This window comes from Ciona intestinalis, chromosome 7, assembly GCF_000224145.3.
Source record: "Ciona intestinalis chromosome 7, KH, whole genome shotgun sequence".
NCBI classification, from domain to species: Eukaryota; Metazoa; Chordata; class Ascidiacea; order Phlebobranchia; family Cionidae; genus Ciona; species Ciona intestinalis.
In genome coordinates this window covers 959,307-978,700 of record NC_020172.2, presented here as the reverse complement: position 1 = coordinate 978,700, position 19,394 = coordinate 959,307, and the positions used below count along the sequence as shown (strand labels likewise).

General features: G+C 36.0%; 2 protein-coding genes across 10 annotated transcripts in view; one reads left to right on the top strand and one right to left on the bottom strand.

Moving 5' to 3' along the window:
* The window catches only part of LOC100184324 (palladin), a gene marked incomplete in the record, with an annotated part of 10,445 nt that extends 4,090 nt beyond the window's left edge, over nt 1-6,355 (top strand). Inside the window, 9 exon segments of the mRNA XM_018812591.2 lie at nt 897-975; nt 1,358-1,507; nt 2,340-2,440; nt 2,685-2,798; nt 3,210-3,345; nt 3,777-3,984; nt 4,341-4,503; nt 5,274-5,407; nt 5,789-6,355. Coding sequence (XP_018668136.1) covers nt 897-975; nt 1,358-1,507; nt 2,340-2,440; nt 2,685-2,798; nt 3,210-3,345; nt 3,777-3,984; nt 4,341-4,503; nt 5,274-5,407; nt 5,789-5,940 — 1,237 coding nt within the window.
* Nucleotides 6,356-6,948: 593 nt separating this feature from the next.
* Nucleotides 6,949-19,394, bottom strand: part of LOC100176418 — a 17,187-nt gene continuing 4,741 nt past the window's right edge. For 3 of the 9 annotated variants that reach the window (XM_018812579.2, XM_018812580.2, XM_026834983.1), the window contains 20 exons: nt 18,520-18,615; nt 18,118-18,174; nt 17,809-17,892; nt 16,579-16,672; nt 15,781-15,860; nt 15,247-15,370; nt 14,490-14,625; nt 13,871-13,988; nt 13,193-13,316; nt 12,450-12,551; nt 11,851-11,900; nt 11,473-11,547; nt 11,359-11,400; nt 11,141-11,240; nt 10,762-10,877; nt 10,316-10,417; nt 9,989-10,050; nt 9,879-9,927; nt 9,717-9,758; nt 6,949-8,701 (listed from right to left, as the gene is read on the bottom strand). In XM_018812579.2, the coding sequence (XP_018668124.1) occupies nt 7,593-8,701; nt 9,717-9,758; nt 9,879-9,927; nt 9,989-10,050; nt 10,316-10,417; nt 10,762-10,877; nt 11,141-11,240; nt 11,359-11,400; nt 11,473-11,547; nt 11,851-11,900; nt 12,450-12,551; nt 13,193-13,316; nt 13,871-13,988; nt 14,490-14,625; nt 15,247-15,370; nt 15,781-15,860; nt 16,579-16,672; nt 17,809-17,892; nt 18,118-18,174; nt 18,520-18,615 (2,762 nt within the window). In that variant the 3' untranslated portion in view covers nt 6,949-7,592. Of the gene's footprint in view, nt 8,702-9,158; nt 9,633-9,716; nt 9,759-9,878; nt 9,928-9,988; nt 10,051-10,315; nt 10,418-10,761; nt 10,878-11,140; nt 11,241-11,358; nt 11,401-11,472; nt 11,548-11,850; nt 11,901-12,449; nt 12,552-13,192; nt 13,317-13,870; nt 13,989-14,489; nt 14,626-15,246; nt 15,371-15,780; nt 15,861-16,578; nt 16,673-17,808; nt 17,893-18,117; nt 18,175-18,519; nt 18,616-19,394 lie in introns of all 9 variants that reach the window. The other 6 variants (XM_002123118.5, XR_001974811.2, XR_003396007.1 and 3 more) reach the window with 6 other exon arrangements.

Below are 19,394 nucleotides of genomic sequence, written 5' to 3'. Positions count from 1 at the left end.
TACCATGGAACACCAGTAGGATTAATGAATCAAAGAAATGACTTTTTAATGTTTTTTGCGTACATATAGTCACATAGTGGGATGAGGGAAGATGGGACACCTTTAACACTTACTATCTAAATATCCTGAATGTGTATTAAACGACCAACAACGGTCTATTAAAGTCACGAGGATATGGTTTTGTAATTCTTTGAATGTTTTTTGTTTACTACTAACTAGGACGAGAAAGTAGAATGAAAATATGTCCCATCTTTCCCCACCCTACTATATATTGTTGAATATAATTGAATCTAAGTTATATAGTAGGGTGGGGGAGATGGGAAAACCTTTTTATTCTATTTTAGTTTGGTAGTAAAAAACAAAATACATCCAACGAATTATAAAACCGTATCCTCCTGATTCCACACACCGCTGTTAAATGTTTCAAACACGACCAGGATATTGGACATTATGCTAAATGTGGCCCATCTTACCCCAAGTAATATATACACAGGCTATTTTTCGTTTCTTGTGGGGAAAATAAAAATGTTTCAAGAGCGTAAAGAAATATCAATAAGTTTAACTTCACCTTAACCTACAGGTTAAACTTACAACGATCCCGAAATAAGACCTCTGTGGCAAGGGCCCATTATATAGTTTAACCTTTATATTTACTGCAACCCGAACTCGCCACAGCCGAATGCGTTAAATACTTCAGTCAAACATAGAATGATGCATTGCTACTGCGGCTATTTATCCTCAACAAGCCGTAACCTGACTGCAAACTGAACTCAGTAACCTGATAATGAACACCTGTGCTTCGTAACTGCGTGAACCCTAAACTTAACAGCACAAGTTTATACAAAATCTTAATGTTTTTTTTTCCTTTATAAACAGAAACCTCCGATATTTGGCACCGTCCTCAAGAACTTTAAGGCGATGGATGGAACGTCGACAAAGTTTAGTTGTCGGGTGACAGCAATTCCCTCAGCGAAGGTAAGTCGTTAAAAACTGTTTGTGTTTTTTTTTACCTGCAGCAAAAATGTATTGTGCTGTGGGTATAAGATGGATGCCGTTAGCACACAATATTAAAACATTCTTTGTTTTTTTTGACAAATGGGACCATAAAAAAAGGATTAAAAACATAGTTCATCTCATCCCAATCTACTATAGAGTAGGGGTAGATGGGACACCTTTTTTTCTATTTTTCGTTTCAGCATTTGGGGTTAAACAAAGAACATTCAAAGAATTATAAAACCGTATCCTCAAAACTGCCATAGGCCGTTGCTAATTGTTCAAAACATGATTGGGATACTTGGATATTATGTCCTATAGATGTCCCTTCTTCTTCTCATCCTACTATATATAATTCGTGCAGGTTTTCTGGTTCAAAGATGGAAAGCAAATTTCGAAGAGGTCGCAACATTACATACAACGTAGTGACGACCAGGGTTGCCACGAGTTAAGCATCCCCCATCTGTGTATGGAGGACGATGGTAACTACACTGCCCTTGCAACTAATCCACAGGTAAGGCTCTTGTTTCGTATATAGCAACCTACGTCTAATAACAATTTCTTTAAAGTATTTTGTAACAATGGCAAATATGGTTTTGGTGGGGAAGATAAGACACTTTATCAATCCATTTTCTCGTCACATTCGGTAGTAAACAAAGAAAATTCAAATATTTATAAAACCATATCCTTACGGCTCCCATGGATCTTTGTTAATTGATTAAAACGCGATCAGGATATTTTTTTATGTGCTAAAGGTGTCCCATCTCCCCCACCCTATTATATAATATACTTATGCCTTTAACATGGCTTACTATATTACTAGTTTACTAGTAAGACATATACCTGTAGGTATTGGTGTTTATTGGTATTGCTCTGTATATGGGTCCCATGTAGACGTACTTGTTGTTAATATTGGGTACATCTAGCTGTGTTGCTTTCTGGGAGAAGCATAATATAGATTTATACGAGGTTAAAATCCAAATAAGTTTACAAAACCTTCGCCACATTTCCTGATCTATCATTTACTTGTAGTAGTTTAAAACGATACCAATATACCAGGTTGTATAACTGTTTATCGTTATTTAAAAACTTACAAAGGGTGCATATGCATGCTCTTTGTATGCTCGCGTCGAAAAAGGGTTTAGGTTTGAGGTAAATCCCCTGATGACGTCAAAGAAGAGGTAATTTTTCACACATGCTTTTGAAATCTAAAGGCATGGAAATACACCTTGAAATAAAATTAAATTTTAAAACTAAATTTTAAAATTTGATTAGAACGCATTTATTTACTGAATAATCAAAATCTGTGCTTGATTGCTGATTTTACTAACCGCGTGGTGGCGCAGGGTCGAGTGAGCACTTCCGGTCGTCTCGCCATGGTCTCTGAGAAGAACAGATCAGTGGCGAATGATGGCAACCACCCCAACTCAAACGTTGTGAGAAAAAGGTAGACGCGTTGAGTTTAAATTGATCACTATTGAGTTTGTGTGCTGAAGCCCAAAATCAACACATTGTTAAATTTCACTGCATGTAAAATTCACTGTTTCAGTCACTACTTATTATCCCGACTTACTATTTAAACGTCGGACACTTAAAATAGAATGTCGTGCACAAGTCAATTCATTTAGCTTGTTTTTTTTTGCGATTTCCATACACATAACCTCTTGCTTGTTGATTTTTCACGTTCACAGTCCTACAAGCCCTCATGGACGCCGTGTGACCTCACCAGTCATTACGTCACCGAGGCAGTTGATGCCTCATGAATTGCCGTCACCTCCTATAGCAGTAAACGCTGCACCGCAAGAGTGAGATTGTGTTATGTCACGTAACATGCGCTATTTACCTATGAATAACAGTTTGTGTTTGTTCGGAACAAAATTATAGCTGCTAAAATAGCTTTAGACCTAACTTTAGAGCAAAGATCGGCAACCTACGGCCTGGGGCTGGGTCCGCCTGTGAGCTCATTTTGACCGGCTCGCACACTGGTTTGTAAATTACCCTACACCCGGCCCGTGATGAACAATATACTGCTTATTTTAGGGGCACAGAAATAAATAAGGCCAATATACTAAGTTTCTGCATCTTATTTTTATAGATGAAATTGAAACTTTAATAGTACGTGTGTATAAACGACCAAAATGTCCATAGAATTAGAGTAATAAGCATAGGAGAGGTTTCTATATACTGTATGATTCTAACTCGTTATAATAACTCAGGGTGCTGCCTGAGAAAGGCCAGCTAGCAGCTGACGAAGAAAGCCCGATAGAGAAATACTACAGACCCAACTTTATTCAGAAACCAGCAGCGGAAAACAACGTTGAAGAAGGAAAACTCGTCAGGTTTGACGTCAAAGTAAGTAAGCATAATGTAGGAGTGATATTGCGAATAGTAAACGAATAGGCATCCCGTTTCATACCTTGTGCGCGATTACTTTTCATCACGTATGTAACTTGGTGGAAGATTGATTTTTTGTTGGCTCGGTAGCATCTCCTATTATATTGAGGGCAGACCTTGTTCTATTTATGAAAACATTGTCTTTGAATCACACTGTTTTATTGTAACATTTTTTTAACACACTCAAAGGCCATTGGTTTTCGAGTTAAAAATTATGTTAGCTAAGGTGTTTCAGTGTGCTGGTTTGAATATACAAACTAATGTAACTGATTTATCCCTGCTTGGCGGGGCAGCGGCAGTTTTATATAACGTACATAGGTGTTTTGTCTCACGCATCATGTGTGCACTGTTACCACATACGTATAACTTTATGACTGTCATCGATAAAGGTTACCGGGCTTCCACTTCCGGAGATTGAATGGTTTATCAATGGACGTCCAGTGCGACAAGATTCCTTGCATAAGATATTGGTAAGGGAGAATAATGTACATAGCTTGTTGCTGGAGCGAGCTTCACCAATGGACGAGGGACAGTACACGGTTGTTGCAACTAACAAGGCAGGGAGTGCCACTGTCAATGTACAACTACATGTAGCAGGTATCTATATTAAATCACTGGCAATAGGTGCAGAAAATGTATCATTTGGATTATAAAATCGAAAAAATCACTTCTTACGCGCTATAACTGACTTTTAAAACTTTTTTTTCTTCAAAGACATTTAGCAACGTCAAACTTCAAAGGAACATAGTGTGTATCTAATTTATTCCGGTGCCGCGGTATATTGATGAACGCGCTTGCCTCTAGCGGAGACGTTACGAGTTCGAGGCTCGACGTTGCTATACCATTGCTTGTGTATGTGTCCTGGGGAAATACTTTTAAAGTCAACAATTATCGACAACTGTCGTTGCCCCGCCACATGAGATAAATAAGCTACATTCATTCAACTTTCACAGCCCGTGAGTTCATGACACCACCAGCGTTCGTACAGAGGCTGGCTGCTAATTGCGTGGCAGAGGGGGAGCCTGTGAGATTGGAGGCGAGGGTGGTCGCTACCCCGAGACCAATCATTACTTGGAAGAAAGGATCAGATCAAATAATGCATGACCACAGGACACAGTGAGTATAGATGGTGTGTTGGAGTCATGGGCCATTTCTGCCTTTGTTTTTATTAGCGTAATTGCGTAGGACCTAACCGTTAGCCAATTTATAGTAGGGTGGGAGAAGGCGGGACACCTTTAGCACATAATATTTAAATAACCCGATCGTATTTTAAACAATTAACAACGGTCCATGGCAATCGTAAGGATACGGATTTTGTTTGAACGTTCTTTGTTTACTACCAAATGAGGAAAGAAAATAGAACGAAAAGGTGTCCTATCTTTCCCCACCCTACTACTTAATATACAGAGTGTTCTACGCGGCAATTCCCGTTTATTAACAATCAGATCGCGCTGTTACGCTTCAGTTAAGGGTTAATTAACTGCGACTTGATTTGATATATTGTTTGGACGTGCTGAGTCCTATGTAAATACGTTGCCACCTAAGCATAACAAAGCGGTTTGTTTAGTTAAAAAATAAATGACTATGCGTACCAGCAGTCTGTATTCTTAAAATACGCTTACCATTAACAATTGAATTATACCTTATATATGAATTGGCTATCGTTGCAATTTATATAACGCGGTGTATTGAAGACCTTTGCCAAAAGTGTCCCACCACGCTTATTTTCTCCCAATCAAAAGTAAATATGTTTTAACTGTAAGTGTTTTAACAACTGTTGTTCTGTCGCTATATCATGTCCTTTCGTTTAAAAGATTTCTAAATCTTTGCTGCCGTAGTCGCAGAGACAAATATAAAATTATTATTATAACATGTTTTACCAACAGGTTATACCAGGATGAATCCGGTTATGTCTGTCTTCAGATCTCGCAGACTTCTCTGAGGGACGCAGCGTGGTACACATGCAGCGCTACCAATAAAGCTGGGATATCTAGCTGCAACTGCAAGCTTGATGTTTACTGTAAGTTTATAAATTAAATTTTGCTACGTATGTTTAAATATATCCGACGTCGTTGATCAGTAGTTAGACGCCCACATCGTAACTTGGAGATACTGGGTTCGGTGCTCGGTACTGGTACTATTGAGAAAGTAAAAATATTGGTACAATATGCATACCGGAAGGTTATGGTCACAATAGGTTGTACAAACTGTCTTTAAAGTCGGAAAAAGAGGTTAAATTTGTTCTATAACTCGTAAGGGGGCACGAGGTGTATGCAAGAAAACATTCGTGTTATAACGGCTTGTTGCTCCGTCATACAAGGATAAAAAGTTGCATTTGTTCATTGCCCTACCACGCGAAAATATATAAGTATTATGATAATCATGAATCATTGCTCTACAGCGCCTACATGCGACGCACCGAGTAGCAAGCATCGGATTCGAACCCCGCATAGATATGCAAACCTCGCAAAGGTGGCTGGAGTTGACATGAGAGAAGCTCTGACACCTGACGCGCAATCGCATCATATTCTTCCAGAATCAGATGATCTGTAAACGGCTATAAATGAAAATATCGTTTTTGTAACATTTTCATCATTGACCTTCATGGGAAATCACACTAAAGAGAACTATGAACGCAAAATACTGGACAATAACTGGCCACGTCTGCTCCACCGAAGGGGGAATGAGATTGTGCCGTGTGTGACATGATTTCGCCTTTACTGCTACTATAAAATGTTCTGGAGATAAAAAAAACTTGTCGGTTGCATAAATCTTTACAATACTTTCTGCGAATAAACTTTTGTGCAGTACAGCCAGTCGTGTGATGTTCAATACTGTATTATGTGCATGATTCCTCTGCAATAATATTGCTATGTATAACGTGTCAAGTGTTGTATTCATACACTGTTGCATGCGGCCTTTGGCGGGATGTTTAATCGTTAGTAAACTTTGATCAAAAAAAGATGAACCGTTAGATATTGAACACGAAACTTGGTATGTAGGACACTGCACAGTTGACTTGGAGATCGAAACGTACAGCAATGAGATTTAAGTATAATCCTAATAATTTCAGATGGATGCGAAGAAGAGATATAGTAGGGTGGGGGAAGATGGGACACCTTTTCGTTTAGTTTTCTCTTTCCATTTGGTTTTAAACAAAGAACATTCAATGAATTATAAAACCGTATCCTCACGACTTCCACAGACCGTTGTTAATTGTTTAAAACACGATCAGGCTATTTGGATATTATGTATTAAAGGTATCTCATCTTCCCCCACCCTACTATACATCAGAACGTTAAACATAGTTTTTGGACCAGCATATGCCTTAAGAAGATTTAATACTCGCCGGTTTGTCCTCGCTCGACGCTCGACATGGTAAATTTCGACGAACGGCTGTATAACAAGACCAAATTTTAAAACCCATCGGTGGTCACTGTGGTTGAGATGTGGTGTTCACCTCTGCCGGGGCGAAGCTATTCTGGCGTGGTTCGCCATGGAGATTGAAATAGGCATTCTCGAAATTTGGACTGATGGTAAGTTTTCAAACATCGTCAAAGGCACAAAAATGATGGCTTTATTGTAATACAAGATTTAGAATAAATTTATGCAAGAAATCAAGCTTCAGTAAAGATGCAATAGATCAGTGTAATCAGAAATTCGACAGCAATTGAATGTATCTCATACAAAGGCAGCAGGATTTGCTTCTATAAGGTAAACGCTATGGATATAAAGGCAAGAAGAGCTGTAGGTCGCGATGAATGCAAGAAAAGAATAAAGTGGACTGTCCAGGACGTTATTATATAGTATGGTGAGGGGAGATAAGGCTCATGATATCAAAATATCTTGATTCTGCTTTAAACAATTAATAACGGTCTATAAAATACTTGAGGATACCGTTTCATAATTCCTTGCATTTTCTCCGTTTATTACCAAATGGGATGGGGGAATAGAATTAAAAGGTTTTCCATCTTCCCCCCAACTACTATATCTATAAAGGAGAGAAACTGTAAAGTACTTTTTAGGACCAAGCCACGCCCTTGACCTGATTAGGGATTCCGTTAAATTAGGTTAGTTGCGATAAAGAAGGTTTACTGTTGAGCAAGTATATGAATTTTTAACTTTTCAGTGATCAGTATTTTGGAATGGAACTTTTTTTCGTGGCGGTTTTGGTGGTCGACAGTGGACAACTGGAATGAATGTTACTATATGACAAAGAAAACATCGAATTTCGGAGCTCTGATGAAGCTAAAGGCATTTGGTGAGCTGCTGATAGCGTTGTTGTTGTTGTTGTTGTTATTGTTAGTTTCAAGTTTATTAAAGGAAGCAGATCGTTCGTGTGTTGGCTTAGGTTCGAAAAAAGTTTTTGTTTTGGCGAATACACCTTTGCTGTTCTTTTCTGTTTTTTCTTCTTTTTGTTTTTCCTCGAAAGAAGCACGAGAACTGAAGCGCTTACTCAGACGACTAACAATGCCTTTGCGGAAGGCAGTCGGGCTGTTCGAATCCTTTCGGCTTCGGCTTTCGGCACTGTACCGACGGTTGTTTTCAACAATTTGTTCGAAATGTTGCTTCCGTACTTGTACAGGCGGAAGAGGAGACGAGTCGGCTTCAAGATCTTGTGGTTCCTTTTTCTTTGTATTAGACTTTGAACGGCGGAAAGAGCGAAGGATTTTGAATTTTCGCTTTGTGGATATTGACTTTGTGCTACCACTAGTATGCTCGCCGTCAGAGTCTTCAGCATTCGAGGTTTCACTGCCCGTTCGTTGGTTCTCACGTCGCTTAAACTTCGGTGAGAGTTTGTGCAGATGTCGAAAGACACCGCCTTTGCTGAATTTGCTCCTTTTTTCGTATATTCTGCTTGGACTGCGCTCAGGAAGGCTTTCCGTGTCTGAAGATAGCAAGGGTTTGGCGTGATAGTGTAACATGGATGTGGAAACCCATTTCGTGACACTTTTCTCAACGGGAGAGGTAGATGTGACGTCGACTTTTGAGGCCGTTCGTTGAGATATGAAGCTAACTACAGGTTTAATCGTTCGCTCGGAGCCGTCTACAATGGCTGGAGCACTGCGGGACATCTGAGTGTCGTCAGGTGACAGTTTTGGGCTGACGTCTATAATGGTAACAGTGTGCCGTCGCTGCGGGTCGTTAGGGGTGTAATCAATGTCATCAAAATTCGGCAAGCTACGGAAAGATGCTATTGATTCAGCTTCTTCTAGCAGGGGCGACATTTGCGGACCAGTATTAAGCGCCTCACACGAAGACAGGCGCAGGATAGCGACGGGTCTTGATCGGCGGGAAGAAAGGGCACTTCGACCTGTAACAGTTGTGATAAAGTTACAATGGCGCAAAAGTATACTAATTAAAAAAAAAACTGAATCGCAATTTTTCAGTAAAAAATAAACAGATGAATTTCTACAGCGGTTTCATTTTTTGAAGGCATAAATAAAAATGGTATGTGGTAACTCGTAAGCAGACACAAGATGTATGCAACAGAACACTTGTGTTATTATTACTGTCGTAAGTATATAAGAGTTACATTCATTCAAAGAATCTCTAAGGCGCCGGAGATGGAGAATCATATATCCCTTGCCATTGGAAATTAGATGCTAATTTACATTAATGGTCGCAAAACAGGCTTTTTTGATATTATCTGCTAACAGACACCAAACCAACTACACAGGCTGCATTTCGTACAAAGGGTTCAATAACTACTTTAACAAATGCAGAAGGCATGCTGCAATCATATATGAATATACATACATTAAACTTACTAAATGCAAACGAAGAGTGACATGCACCATGCAGTTACGAGCTTTGTTATTAGAAAGAAGTTACCAAATCTTCAGAAACAAGGTTTGGCAGCAAGGAACTTGTTGGCAGCTTTGGAAATACTTATCCTTCACGCATGTAACTCCACTATTTTTACCCACTACTTTAATTGTTAGGTCCTATTAATAATCTGGCAGGAATTAACCCCCTACTGGTTTGCGCCAAATCCTGAAATTGGAACTCTTACAGATTTATCAATATTTTGACAAAATAAACCTGTTACTGCTTTGCGTTATTGGCTGATTTTAAAACCCTTACTGAATTACAGCTATTTTCTGCCTGTTACTGAGCTAGCCTTTGCAACACCTAATGTTACATAGCACGGGTTAGCGGCAATCGCTCTAACATTCCAGTTGTGTTGTAGCAACCATGCAGTTCAAACCTCTTGTGTTGTCCAGCATCTGAATCTGATGAATCTTTTGCAGCAAAAACAAAAAGCAAAACAATGATAAAATGAGGAATAAAAAATGAGGTGATATCACTTATTACAAGAATATTACCTTCATTTAAACGAGCCATGGAAGATGCAGGCCTCTGTGTTGCTGCAATGTGAGGTAAAAAAATTAAAACAACACAATATAATTTTAATTCTATATGAATAGGATCCTACACTTAAAAAGTACACCTAAATGTATTTTACACCTAATAAATAGCCTACAAACCTTTTCCATTACCAGCATTCGTTGGCCACTCTTTTTCGATCACACTCAACTAGAAAAACAACAAAAATTGTAAAAATTTGAACAAAAGATTCATATCAACATGTTGTTACCTTGTCACGAAGTTCTTTGGTGTTTTTGTTCAAGTATTTTATTTCTTCATCATTTACTCTGTCTGTAACGTGCATGGAGCAAAATTACTACTTGCGTTTACAAAGTGTTAAAAATTAATACAAATTGTTCGTAATTTAGTTGAACCATAGAGTTTAGGTGCATGTAATATTTGACAATTAAACTAGAACGTAAGTTTAAGTATAAAAAACCCTGACCAAAAACACTTCTATCGTAACCTATTACCTAATTTTTTGTTAAACTACAAATAAAGAGTAAAAGTAAGTTTAAAACTGTCATACAATAGGTTGGTCCATCATTACACTCACCTAAACCTTGAGTGACAGCTTGAACATCTTCTTGGTCAAGTTCCAAAGTTAATTGGTTGGCAAGGGAACCTGCTCCCACGTTCGATTCTGCCAGAAAGTCACCTGAATCAAAAATGTAAATACATTGAATTGAGGTAGGCTATGCAGCAGAGTATGCAGCAACTGTGTTATTTCAGAATATTAACCAATTCCTCTAAAAACAGATATATGGTCACCATAATATCAGCCATACCTAAAAAACTCCCATAAAATAAATATTCACCCACACGGTAACACTTGGTAACTGGTAAGGGTATGTCATGAGGTGTATGAAACAGAACACCTGTGTCATAACTTATAAAAATTGTCGTTTTCCGGCCACCCAGAAAAGCAAGTTACAATCATGGTCAGGGTAAGTTCAAATAACCCAGGAGAAATGAGTTTTTGGAATCAAAGTTTTTCCTCACCTGAAGAAGGAAGATAATAATGAGATGTTGCTCTCTTTGCGAACGACCAACTTCGTCTCTTCCCATTCTTCTTCCGAAGCGGAGCAGCCAACCGTGACTGACTTGCGCTGATGAATCTAGACAAGAGAATTTTTTTTTTCTAACTATAAAAGATATAGCAGTTGAAATTGCTAAAACAATTGTTACTTTTTACCACAGGAGTAATTTTTAGTAATATGTATGTTAACAATAGCATTTACATCACAGTTTTAACATTGCAACTTTAACAAGTTTTATGTTTTAACAAATGTATATAGATTATAACAAAAGATAAAAAAATCTGCTTTAAAAATATTAAAATTTATAACTTTTTCACATTGCAGTGCTTTTTTACAGATACCTTCTGAGTGGATCAGTATGTGCGGATGTTTTAATAACAGGAGTTGAGTTGGTTGGGAAAGCTTCTTGTAATGCTGACCATTCAGTTGAATTAAGAGGTTCTGAAAAAAATGGTCAAAATAATTTGCAAAAGTAAAAGCAATCAAAAATATTGAAGTGTGGTGTTTTAAAAATGTGAAAAAACCTTGATATCCTAAAGCGAGAAACTATGCAACTAACCTGTATCTTCTTTCAATTGGTTTTGGTCTTCATCACCAACATCTAAAAAAGGAATTATATTTGAGTTTATTTTGCTTAAACATAAACGATAGAAGTAACAAGTGACAAATATACCTGGTAAGTTGACACAAGGCATCGATTGATGAAATAAAGTAGTTGATGCACTTCGTAATCTGTAAGATCGGGGAGCTGAAAAATAAATGTAAATTTATGACATCAATATATATAAACACACATATATTTACATATACGTAAATATTAATTATATTATTGACTCAAAACTCAACTTAAGGGATTATATTCCTTATGTTGGTGAGGTCCTAAAGGGTGGCATACCATAGGACTGTAGGACCTGAGGGTTAGGTCAGAAGTTGCCCATAACTTTAACAGATAACATACAATTAGTGAGGTAAATTTGGGTGAAAACGGACTGTATAAATCAAGTTGGGTATTAAAAGAAGACGTTCGAAATATAATGTAGCAATTACTTACGTGTATCGTTGTAACTTGTTTCATTTACTCTTTCCACAGATTTGCTTCGTCTAATAAAACAAAATGTTTTTAAACATTTCACAGAATAAAGTACTTGAAAATGGGACACCTTTACCACATGTTATCTAAATATCCTGATCGTGTTTTAAACAATTACACAATAAGGGTCTACGGTAGTTCTGAGGACACGGTTTTATATTTCTTTGAATGTTGTTTGTTTATCACTAAATAGGATGAGAAAATATAACGAAAAGATGTCCCGTCTTCCTCCACCGTACTATACCATACTAGAGCAGCATTTCTGGGGTAAATTCCTGGATTCAAAGGGTAAATAAGCTACCAATTAAAATCCACTTAAGTTGATGGGCAGAAAAAATTGTACCAACTGTAGTACTTTACCAGACATTGAACAACTAGTTGCCAAAAAGCAAGCGCATCCGTCGCATTAACTATAACTGATGTAATTAATTGTATTTGATTTTTAATAAATGAGCGCCATATTACATATTGGGGGTAAATCTGATAAGCATCTTGTTAAAATGGGTAAAGCATACAGCAAAGTTTAAGAAACTAGTGCTGCATAGAAATACACAACCGACCTATAATCTCCATGCCAGGATATTTTGCGTGACGTTAACTTGCGTTCCCATCGACTTAACTTCTTCTTAAAACTTTCTTTGCTACGATCCAAACCAGAGTCACTGAAATTATTTTTTTTTTATTTAAACAAAATTTTAGCTTAATTTTTTTTATTTAAAATAAAATAGAAAGAAAATGTCTCTTGGCTGATAAAGTTATTTTATTCACTATGGATGAGGTCATACAGTGACAGGCCATTAGACTTGAGATTTAGGCCAGAGTCGATCCATTTCCCAACACCTAGGATGCTACCATCCATTAGTAACCACTGGTGTTGAGCAGTGTTAAATACCTGTCTTGCACAAGCGCATATACAGCTATCTGATGCTAATATGTCCGGCGTATGTGTCCTTGGGCAGGACACTTAACGGACATTGCTCCAACTCAGCGGTCACTAATGGGTTGTCCAAATTGTAAGCCATATCAAATAAAAATCATACACAAAGTTAAAAAGTGTGGTAATAAAAAAGCACACGAGGATAAAAAAAATGGTGCCAAATGCCAATAATACAAGTCTGACTGCGATGCGGTGTTGCGGCACCAGTTGCACAAAGAACTTGAATGGGCTTCCCAGGTGTTGGGGTAATGGGCCAAATCTGGCCTAAATCCCAGGTCCTTGACATGGACCTCACCCATGAAGAATAAAAAAAACACAAAAAAAACAGGGAACGGACTGTATAATAGAATAGATTCAATTACGTACCTTGGGTTTCTATGATGTCTGTAACGTACACTCTCGTCACTCGAGGGCAGACACACCGCAGATGAGCTCGATTGTAAGTTACGGTTGATTGGTTCGGCACTTGACTCTGATGCTCTAGATGGCGCTAAAGAGTGTTGAGCAGTGTTAAATACCTGTCTTGCACAAGCGCATATACAGCTATCAGATACTAATATGTCCTGCATATGTGTCCTTGGGCAAGACACTTAACGGAGTATATTGTTACCTGTTGTAAACACCATACATGTATACATACTATAGTAGTGTATGAAATATAAAAGAAATATAAGTTTTTAAAATAATTTTTCATGACCAAATAATCTTAAAAAATGATAAATTTTCTACTATTTCTAGTTTAGACATGTTTTCATATACATAGATCACATACATACAAATGCTTTAGGTATGATTATAAGGTTAAAATTTACATATATTATAGGCAACAAACTTTTTAAAATGCAAGGGAGGCAGGGATATAGTTATACATACAATTCTGCAAAAAAATCTAATGCTTTTTGGGTAATGCAATGAAAAATCCCAGGGTAGGCCTGGCTACTCTGCCACCCCACGTTTGGTGCCTACTCTGTACAGGGATACAGTTTACATATTCGCCATTCGGTATTATATAATTTTCAAGTTTGGTGTGTATAAATTAAGTACCTCTGCTAGGTTTTGCTGCAGCTTGCCACGTAATCATCTTTTGACTGAAATCGTTGTCAATATTTTTCAAAAGTGAATCGAGAGTGACACTTGCACTTTTTAAATGAACTGCTGAACCCTGTTGAGAATTATTGTATAAAAAAATGGCAAATATTTATGTTTCTATTAAGCCTGTGATATACCTTAACAAAATAGACTTTATATTGTAGCCTATTAAATAAACAATGTTGATACCCTGTTGTTTTTGTTATTTTTCGTAAAAAGGAAATATTAGGCCTATTGTGCAAAATTTTTCACTCAACATTTTTACGTGTCAGTGTTCTTACATTGAATGTACTCTGGATAATACATTAAAGATTAGTTTTCAGACAACGATTATGAAAAAACAATTTTTCTAAACTCCTCCTTTTTATTTTACTAACAATCTTTTTATAAACAAATTTATAAAAAGATGATTTTTATAAACAACAATTCTATAATATTACCCATTTTTATAAAGAAGCACTAACACTCGAATTTAAACACAAGACCTTTACATCATATGATCTAAATTTCACATTTCTAACACAAAGCAGTGAAAGAAAATTACAAAGATAAGCTGCATCCCAAATCTTCCTACCTGCATATGCTCTGCTTTGATAGAAGTTACAACTTGTTTCTTAGAGTTGGATGGTTCAGCTTGTCTAACTGGGGCTTTCCAAAATTTCCACCGGTTTTTAGTGAGGTCCAAATCATCACGAGCGTATTGACGCCTTCTGTAACGAAAACTCAATTGCTGTTTAATCTATTAAACATTAAACGATTAAATCTATCTTATTTTCGCGAGGCGGGCAATGGCAGCCGTTACAACACCAGTGTTCCGTTTTATGCACCTCGTGCCCGCTTACAAGTTAGCACATATATACATAACTTTGTTGGTGATTTTATTTAATGTATTGCTGATTATTTGTACAACACACAAAGAACCACTGTGTTAAAGCAAATGCAGTTAAATGATTTGCTCAAGGACATACATTCAATGTAACAGATTTTTCCTAAATTAAATGGGAAAATGGCAGTCTAAACATCGTTTTTTTGTTTGGAAAATATGCAAAATATCCCATGATTGCCATTCTCAAACTACATTAAAAAGTAATTATTAAACACTTTATTTACCATTAATACCACTTTGCTATTAGGATTACATCTAAGCTATTATAGGTTAGATTAATTCAATATTACCAATAAATCTAAGATTAATAGATTGCTAAAGTAGATTTTAATTAAGTTAAGTCGTTAATAGCTGTTGTATTAACCACAATATAAATAAAAGACTTTGAAACATTAAGTTGCTTAATTCTTTACAACTATATTTTTCGAAAAATAACTCAATTCACCTTGGTTTCTTTAAGTTAATGTTGCTGAATATGACGGGGTTTGAAGTGGGGGGCTGGGGGGATCCTGTTGAGGGTAAAGAGGAACCAAACGTTGCACCTGATGAACTTTCATTGCGCTCGGCAGCTGTTACACAATAAGGGATTTTATTAAAACAAAAAAAATCTTCAGTTAAATTTTAGAGTAAATAAGATTTTAAACTTATTTAACTATGATTTATTTGATGTCCTTTTAAACCAACAAAGGCAAATAAACCAATATTATATTACTTTCACATTTTTATATTAGGCATTGCACATAAAATAGCACAACTAGCAAATCAAGTTCATGGCCATTATGTGTAATCTGAGACCAATTTAAACACCAAGCACACATTAGCAATGTAATTTTGACAGTTTAACCTATATAGCATACAACACGAACATACAATTGTAATTCCTACAACCACTGGAGTTTCAGTAACCTGTCAATTCACAATTCAGCCATGCAATTACTTTAACTTGAAACAGAGACTTTTGACCATAATTTCCACTTACACTGGTTTATCATCATAGGTTGACTTATGGTGCCATGCTCCAACACAAACTGACCTTTTTCCATGCTAGAACGACGTGACCTAAGTATAAAACAAAGCAGCTATGAATCAGAGTTAATTGCAGGTCACACAATTAAAAGTGGAGGCAGCTACTTAATGGTGAAAATTAAGCAGTCAGAACGTGGTATAGGTTTATTGCGCTATTACGTCAAAAAAGGCTGGATTACATTACTGCTGAGGAATTTTATAATTGCATATTAGGTATGCGTTGTGAGGCGTTTACCTGTATTATAATATATTATACGTCAAACCTACATTATTGTTTGTCGCAACATAAGACTTGTAATTTTATATAAACAATAAACATGTTATAAATATCCCTAACCTATAGAACTGTTGAAATTAATGTTTACCTAACTTAACGGAAACTAATGCTTTTGGCCGACTATGCTAAATGTGGCAAAGTTAGGGAGATTTATTTACAGTAGTGTAGCAGAAACTTTACTTTGTAGAATAATGGTTTATCTTATAAATTTCTAAATTGAGTGGAAACACATGTTTTTTTAGAGCTCTGCTTATCGCCAGAATATCCTTAAATAGGTCATTTTTTCAGGGGCATCCTTATATTTTTCTCATGTTCATTATATTTTATGATAAAATTTGAATAAGAAGCATGACTGGATTTAACAGTGTCTACCATATTTTTAAATGTATACCCTGTGCTTTTATAACATTAATCAAAAGGTTGTATACTGTATGTATATGGTTTCTGCATTATATTGTACAGATAATCCATTACCTTGAAATAGCATCTTTGATTCTATCCACACGACCACCACGCTTGTGCATAACAGGTGGGAAACTGAGTCTTGGGTCATATGACGTTGTTTCATCTGTAATCAAAACTTTGCTGTTGAATTATATATTTACATGTGGGATAATTATAGTGTGTGTTTGATACTTTACTGGCAGTCTTGTACAATTTTTTCGCGTGATACATGCAGTGGCGCAGCCAGAAAAAAATAAGGGGGGGGGGGTTTCAATTAAAAAATTTTCAAAACAATTTTTTTTTTTGGTTTAAAAGGAGGGGGTCGTGACCCCCTAAACCTCCCCTAGCTGCGCCACTGGACACACGTATTCAAAAATTGAAGCCAGATAGACCGCTACACCCAATTTAGTGACCACTGTGTTGGAGTAATGTCTGTTTAGTGTCTTGCCCAATGACACATGCTCCTATCAGTATCATCAATATTGAGCATTGAACCCGGTTGTGATAAAGTAACTTATTATATTTGGGTTAGAACTAAAACGATGGACATCCACAAACATATAATGCATCATAATAACCTAAAGTAAACGCTATTCAACCTAACTATACTGCAGTACCAACTAAACTAACTCGTGACTGAGCGCACAACAAAAGCGTTAATTACTCGGCGTTGGCAGAAATATAAGCACCGGAAGGTTTTCGAGGCGACATGGGGTAGTAAGTAAACTACTACCACACCAGTATCCTTTAGTTACCAATTAAGATACAAGGCCCACTACCACTGAGTTGGATCAGTTTTATAAATTGTAACACAAAAGTTATGAAGTCAGATAAAAATGTGTTTACTATTGGTAAAGCAAGGTGTAGAAAGTCAACTGTTTCTAAAACAGACTCAACATATTATGTTTAGTAGTTCACAGACACAAAAGTAGCACCAGCTTTCATAAGTGATCTAGGAAGCTTAATGCCTTTTACGCTGTGGTGCTAAGTACATTGAGTCAATAAGCTAAAGATGATAAATCGGTTTAACTACAAGGGCAGCTGAGGTTGCGAGAATGGTTGAATATTGCCATTTAAATTGAATTGTGGCTTAACCAATAACAATGGTATGCAATAATCATGTTGTTCGTAAGGGTAAGCATGTTGTTCATAAGGGTAAACAGGTTTGAACTACTGGAAATTCGGTATACAGTGCTTCTAACAGCCAATGAGCCAAATATAGCAAAAAACTGATCATTATAAAATTGAAATATTTTTTACCTTTCGATGATTTTAGTTCCACAATTTGTTGTTCAAGATTGGTGATTGTTTTCTTAAGTTCAGTGTTTTGTTTTCTTAAATCTCCTGAAAATATAAATACATTAGAAAAAATAATACAGCAATTTAAACTATTTTTAAAACAGTGCAACAACTAGAAGTTTGAAAACTAAGAATCATATACCACACATTTTAATAACAAACTAATACAAAAAAAATAATGTTTTTAAGAAGTGTAAACAAATAAATAGAAAGGTTTTGAAGCTTAAACCCCAATTTTGACTGATAAAAAATGTTTCTGTTTGTACTTACCAATTTGTTCAATCATTTTACACATTTGTTCTAAATGAGCAAGTCCATAGTCTGAATCTATAGACAGGATATGGGTTAAAAGTTAGAAAAACCAACACAAATGAATAAATGTATGATATAAAAAAATTCAACACATTTCAACTTAACAGCGCGTACTTCTATTGAACTGTTCTATTGTAAAATTTGTAATTCAAAAATTTATATGAAAACAGAAGACATTTTTTGGTTTTAAAGGAAATTTTTAGTGGAATTGATTTTTGTTGTATGGTATAAATTTAAGGCAGAAAAATGGAGTTTTCGCATGCATTAGCAGAGGTTTCAAATCTCTGCCTGAGGCAAATTCCAGGCATAGTTATCTACGACGTAATCTAAGAACTTCTAGTTAATTGAACGTTAGCGTACCGTGACGTGCGTTCATGTGTGACAGCGGTATTTTCCCTTGCTTATTGTGGGACACTTTCTTGTACAAAATTTCTGTGAGTACGTCTGTGTCTGTAGCTGTTAGAAAGAAAAATATTGGTAAAAATTTGAACCCTAAATATGTATTTATATGTATTATGTTGGTAGTGGACCAACTGTGGCCTAAATCCTAGAATTCATTATCCCCTATATAGAGTAGACAGTAGAATAATATATATATTATTGAAGAAGTCATAACATAGCCATATCTGAAATAAGTCAATAATTAATAAACTTAAATATAAAATGAAAAATAGAAAAAATAGTTATAAAGTATTCAAATTCAACCATTTATAAAAGTTTATGTTGTTTTGGCAGACTTCTGTGGAATTTCTAAAATAAATTACACTTTTCCTCAAGAATATTGGCAATTGGCAAACATTATTAGACCAAACACGGAACTATATGCTAAACATATATCGTATGAAACCTACACATATTTATAAAATTGAGCCTTCAAATGACATTAGCTTGAACAGAAATAGACAGAAAAGGTATTTTCTCCTAGATTAAGACTTTAAAGTATTTTAATAGATGCTTTTTGTTTACACAAAGTAGTAATTACATAATTATAGATATTTTTGGAAGAATTTCATGAAAGGTTTCGAAATCAATAAACAATTTTGTAATGTTAATGTAATGAAAACATGAAATAATAAACACAATTAGTGAAACAGCAGCATACCAGACAATTTATTTTATAACATTTTTTCTATATTTTTCAAATATATATTTTGTAGGCAAAGCATGTAACATTACATATAGACCATACATAGTGCCTTATGTGTCTATTTATGAAAATTTTCCTGTATTTTTTA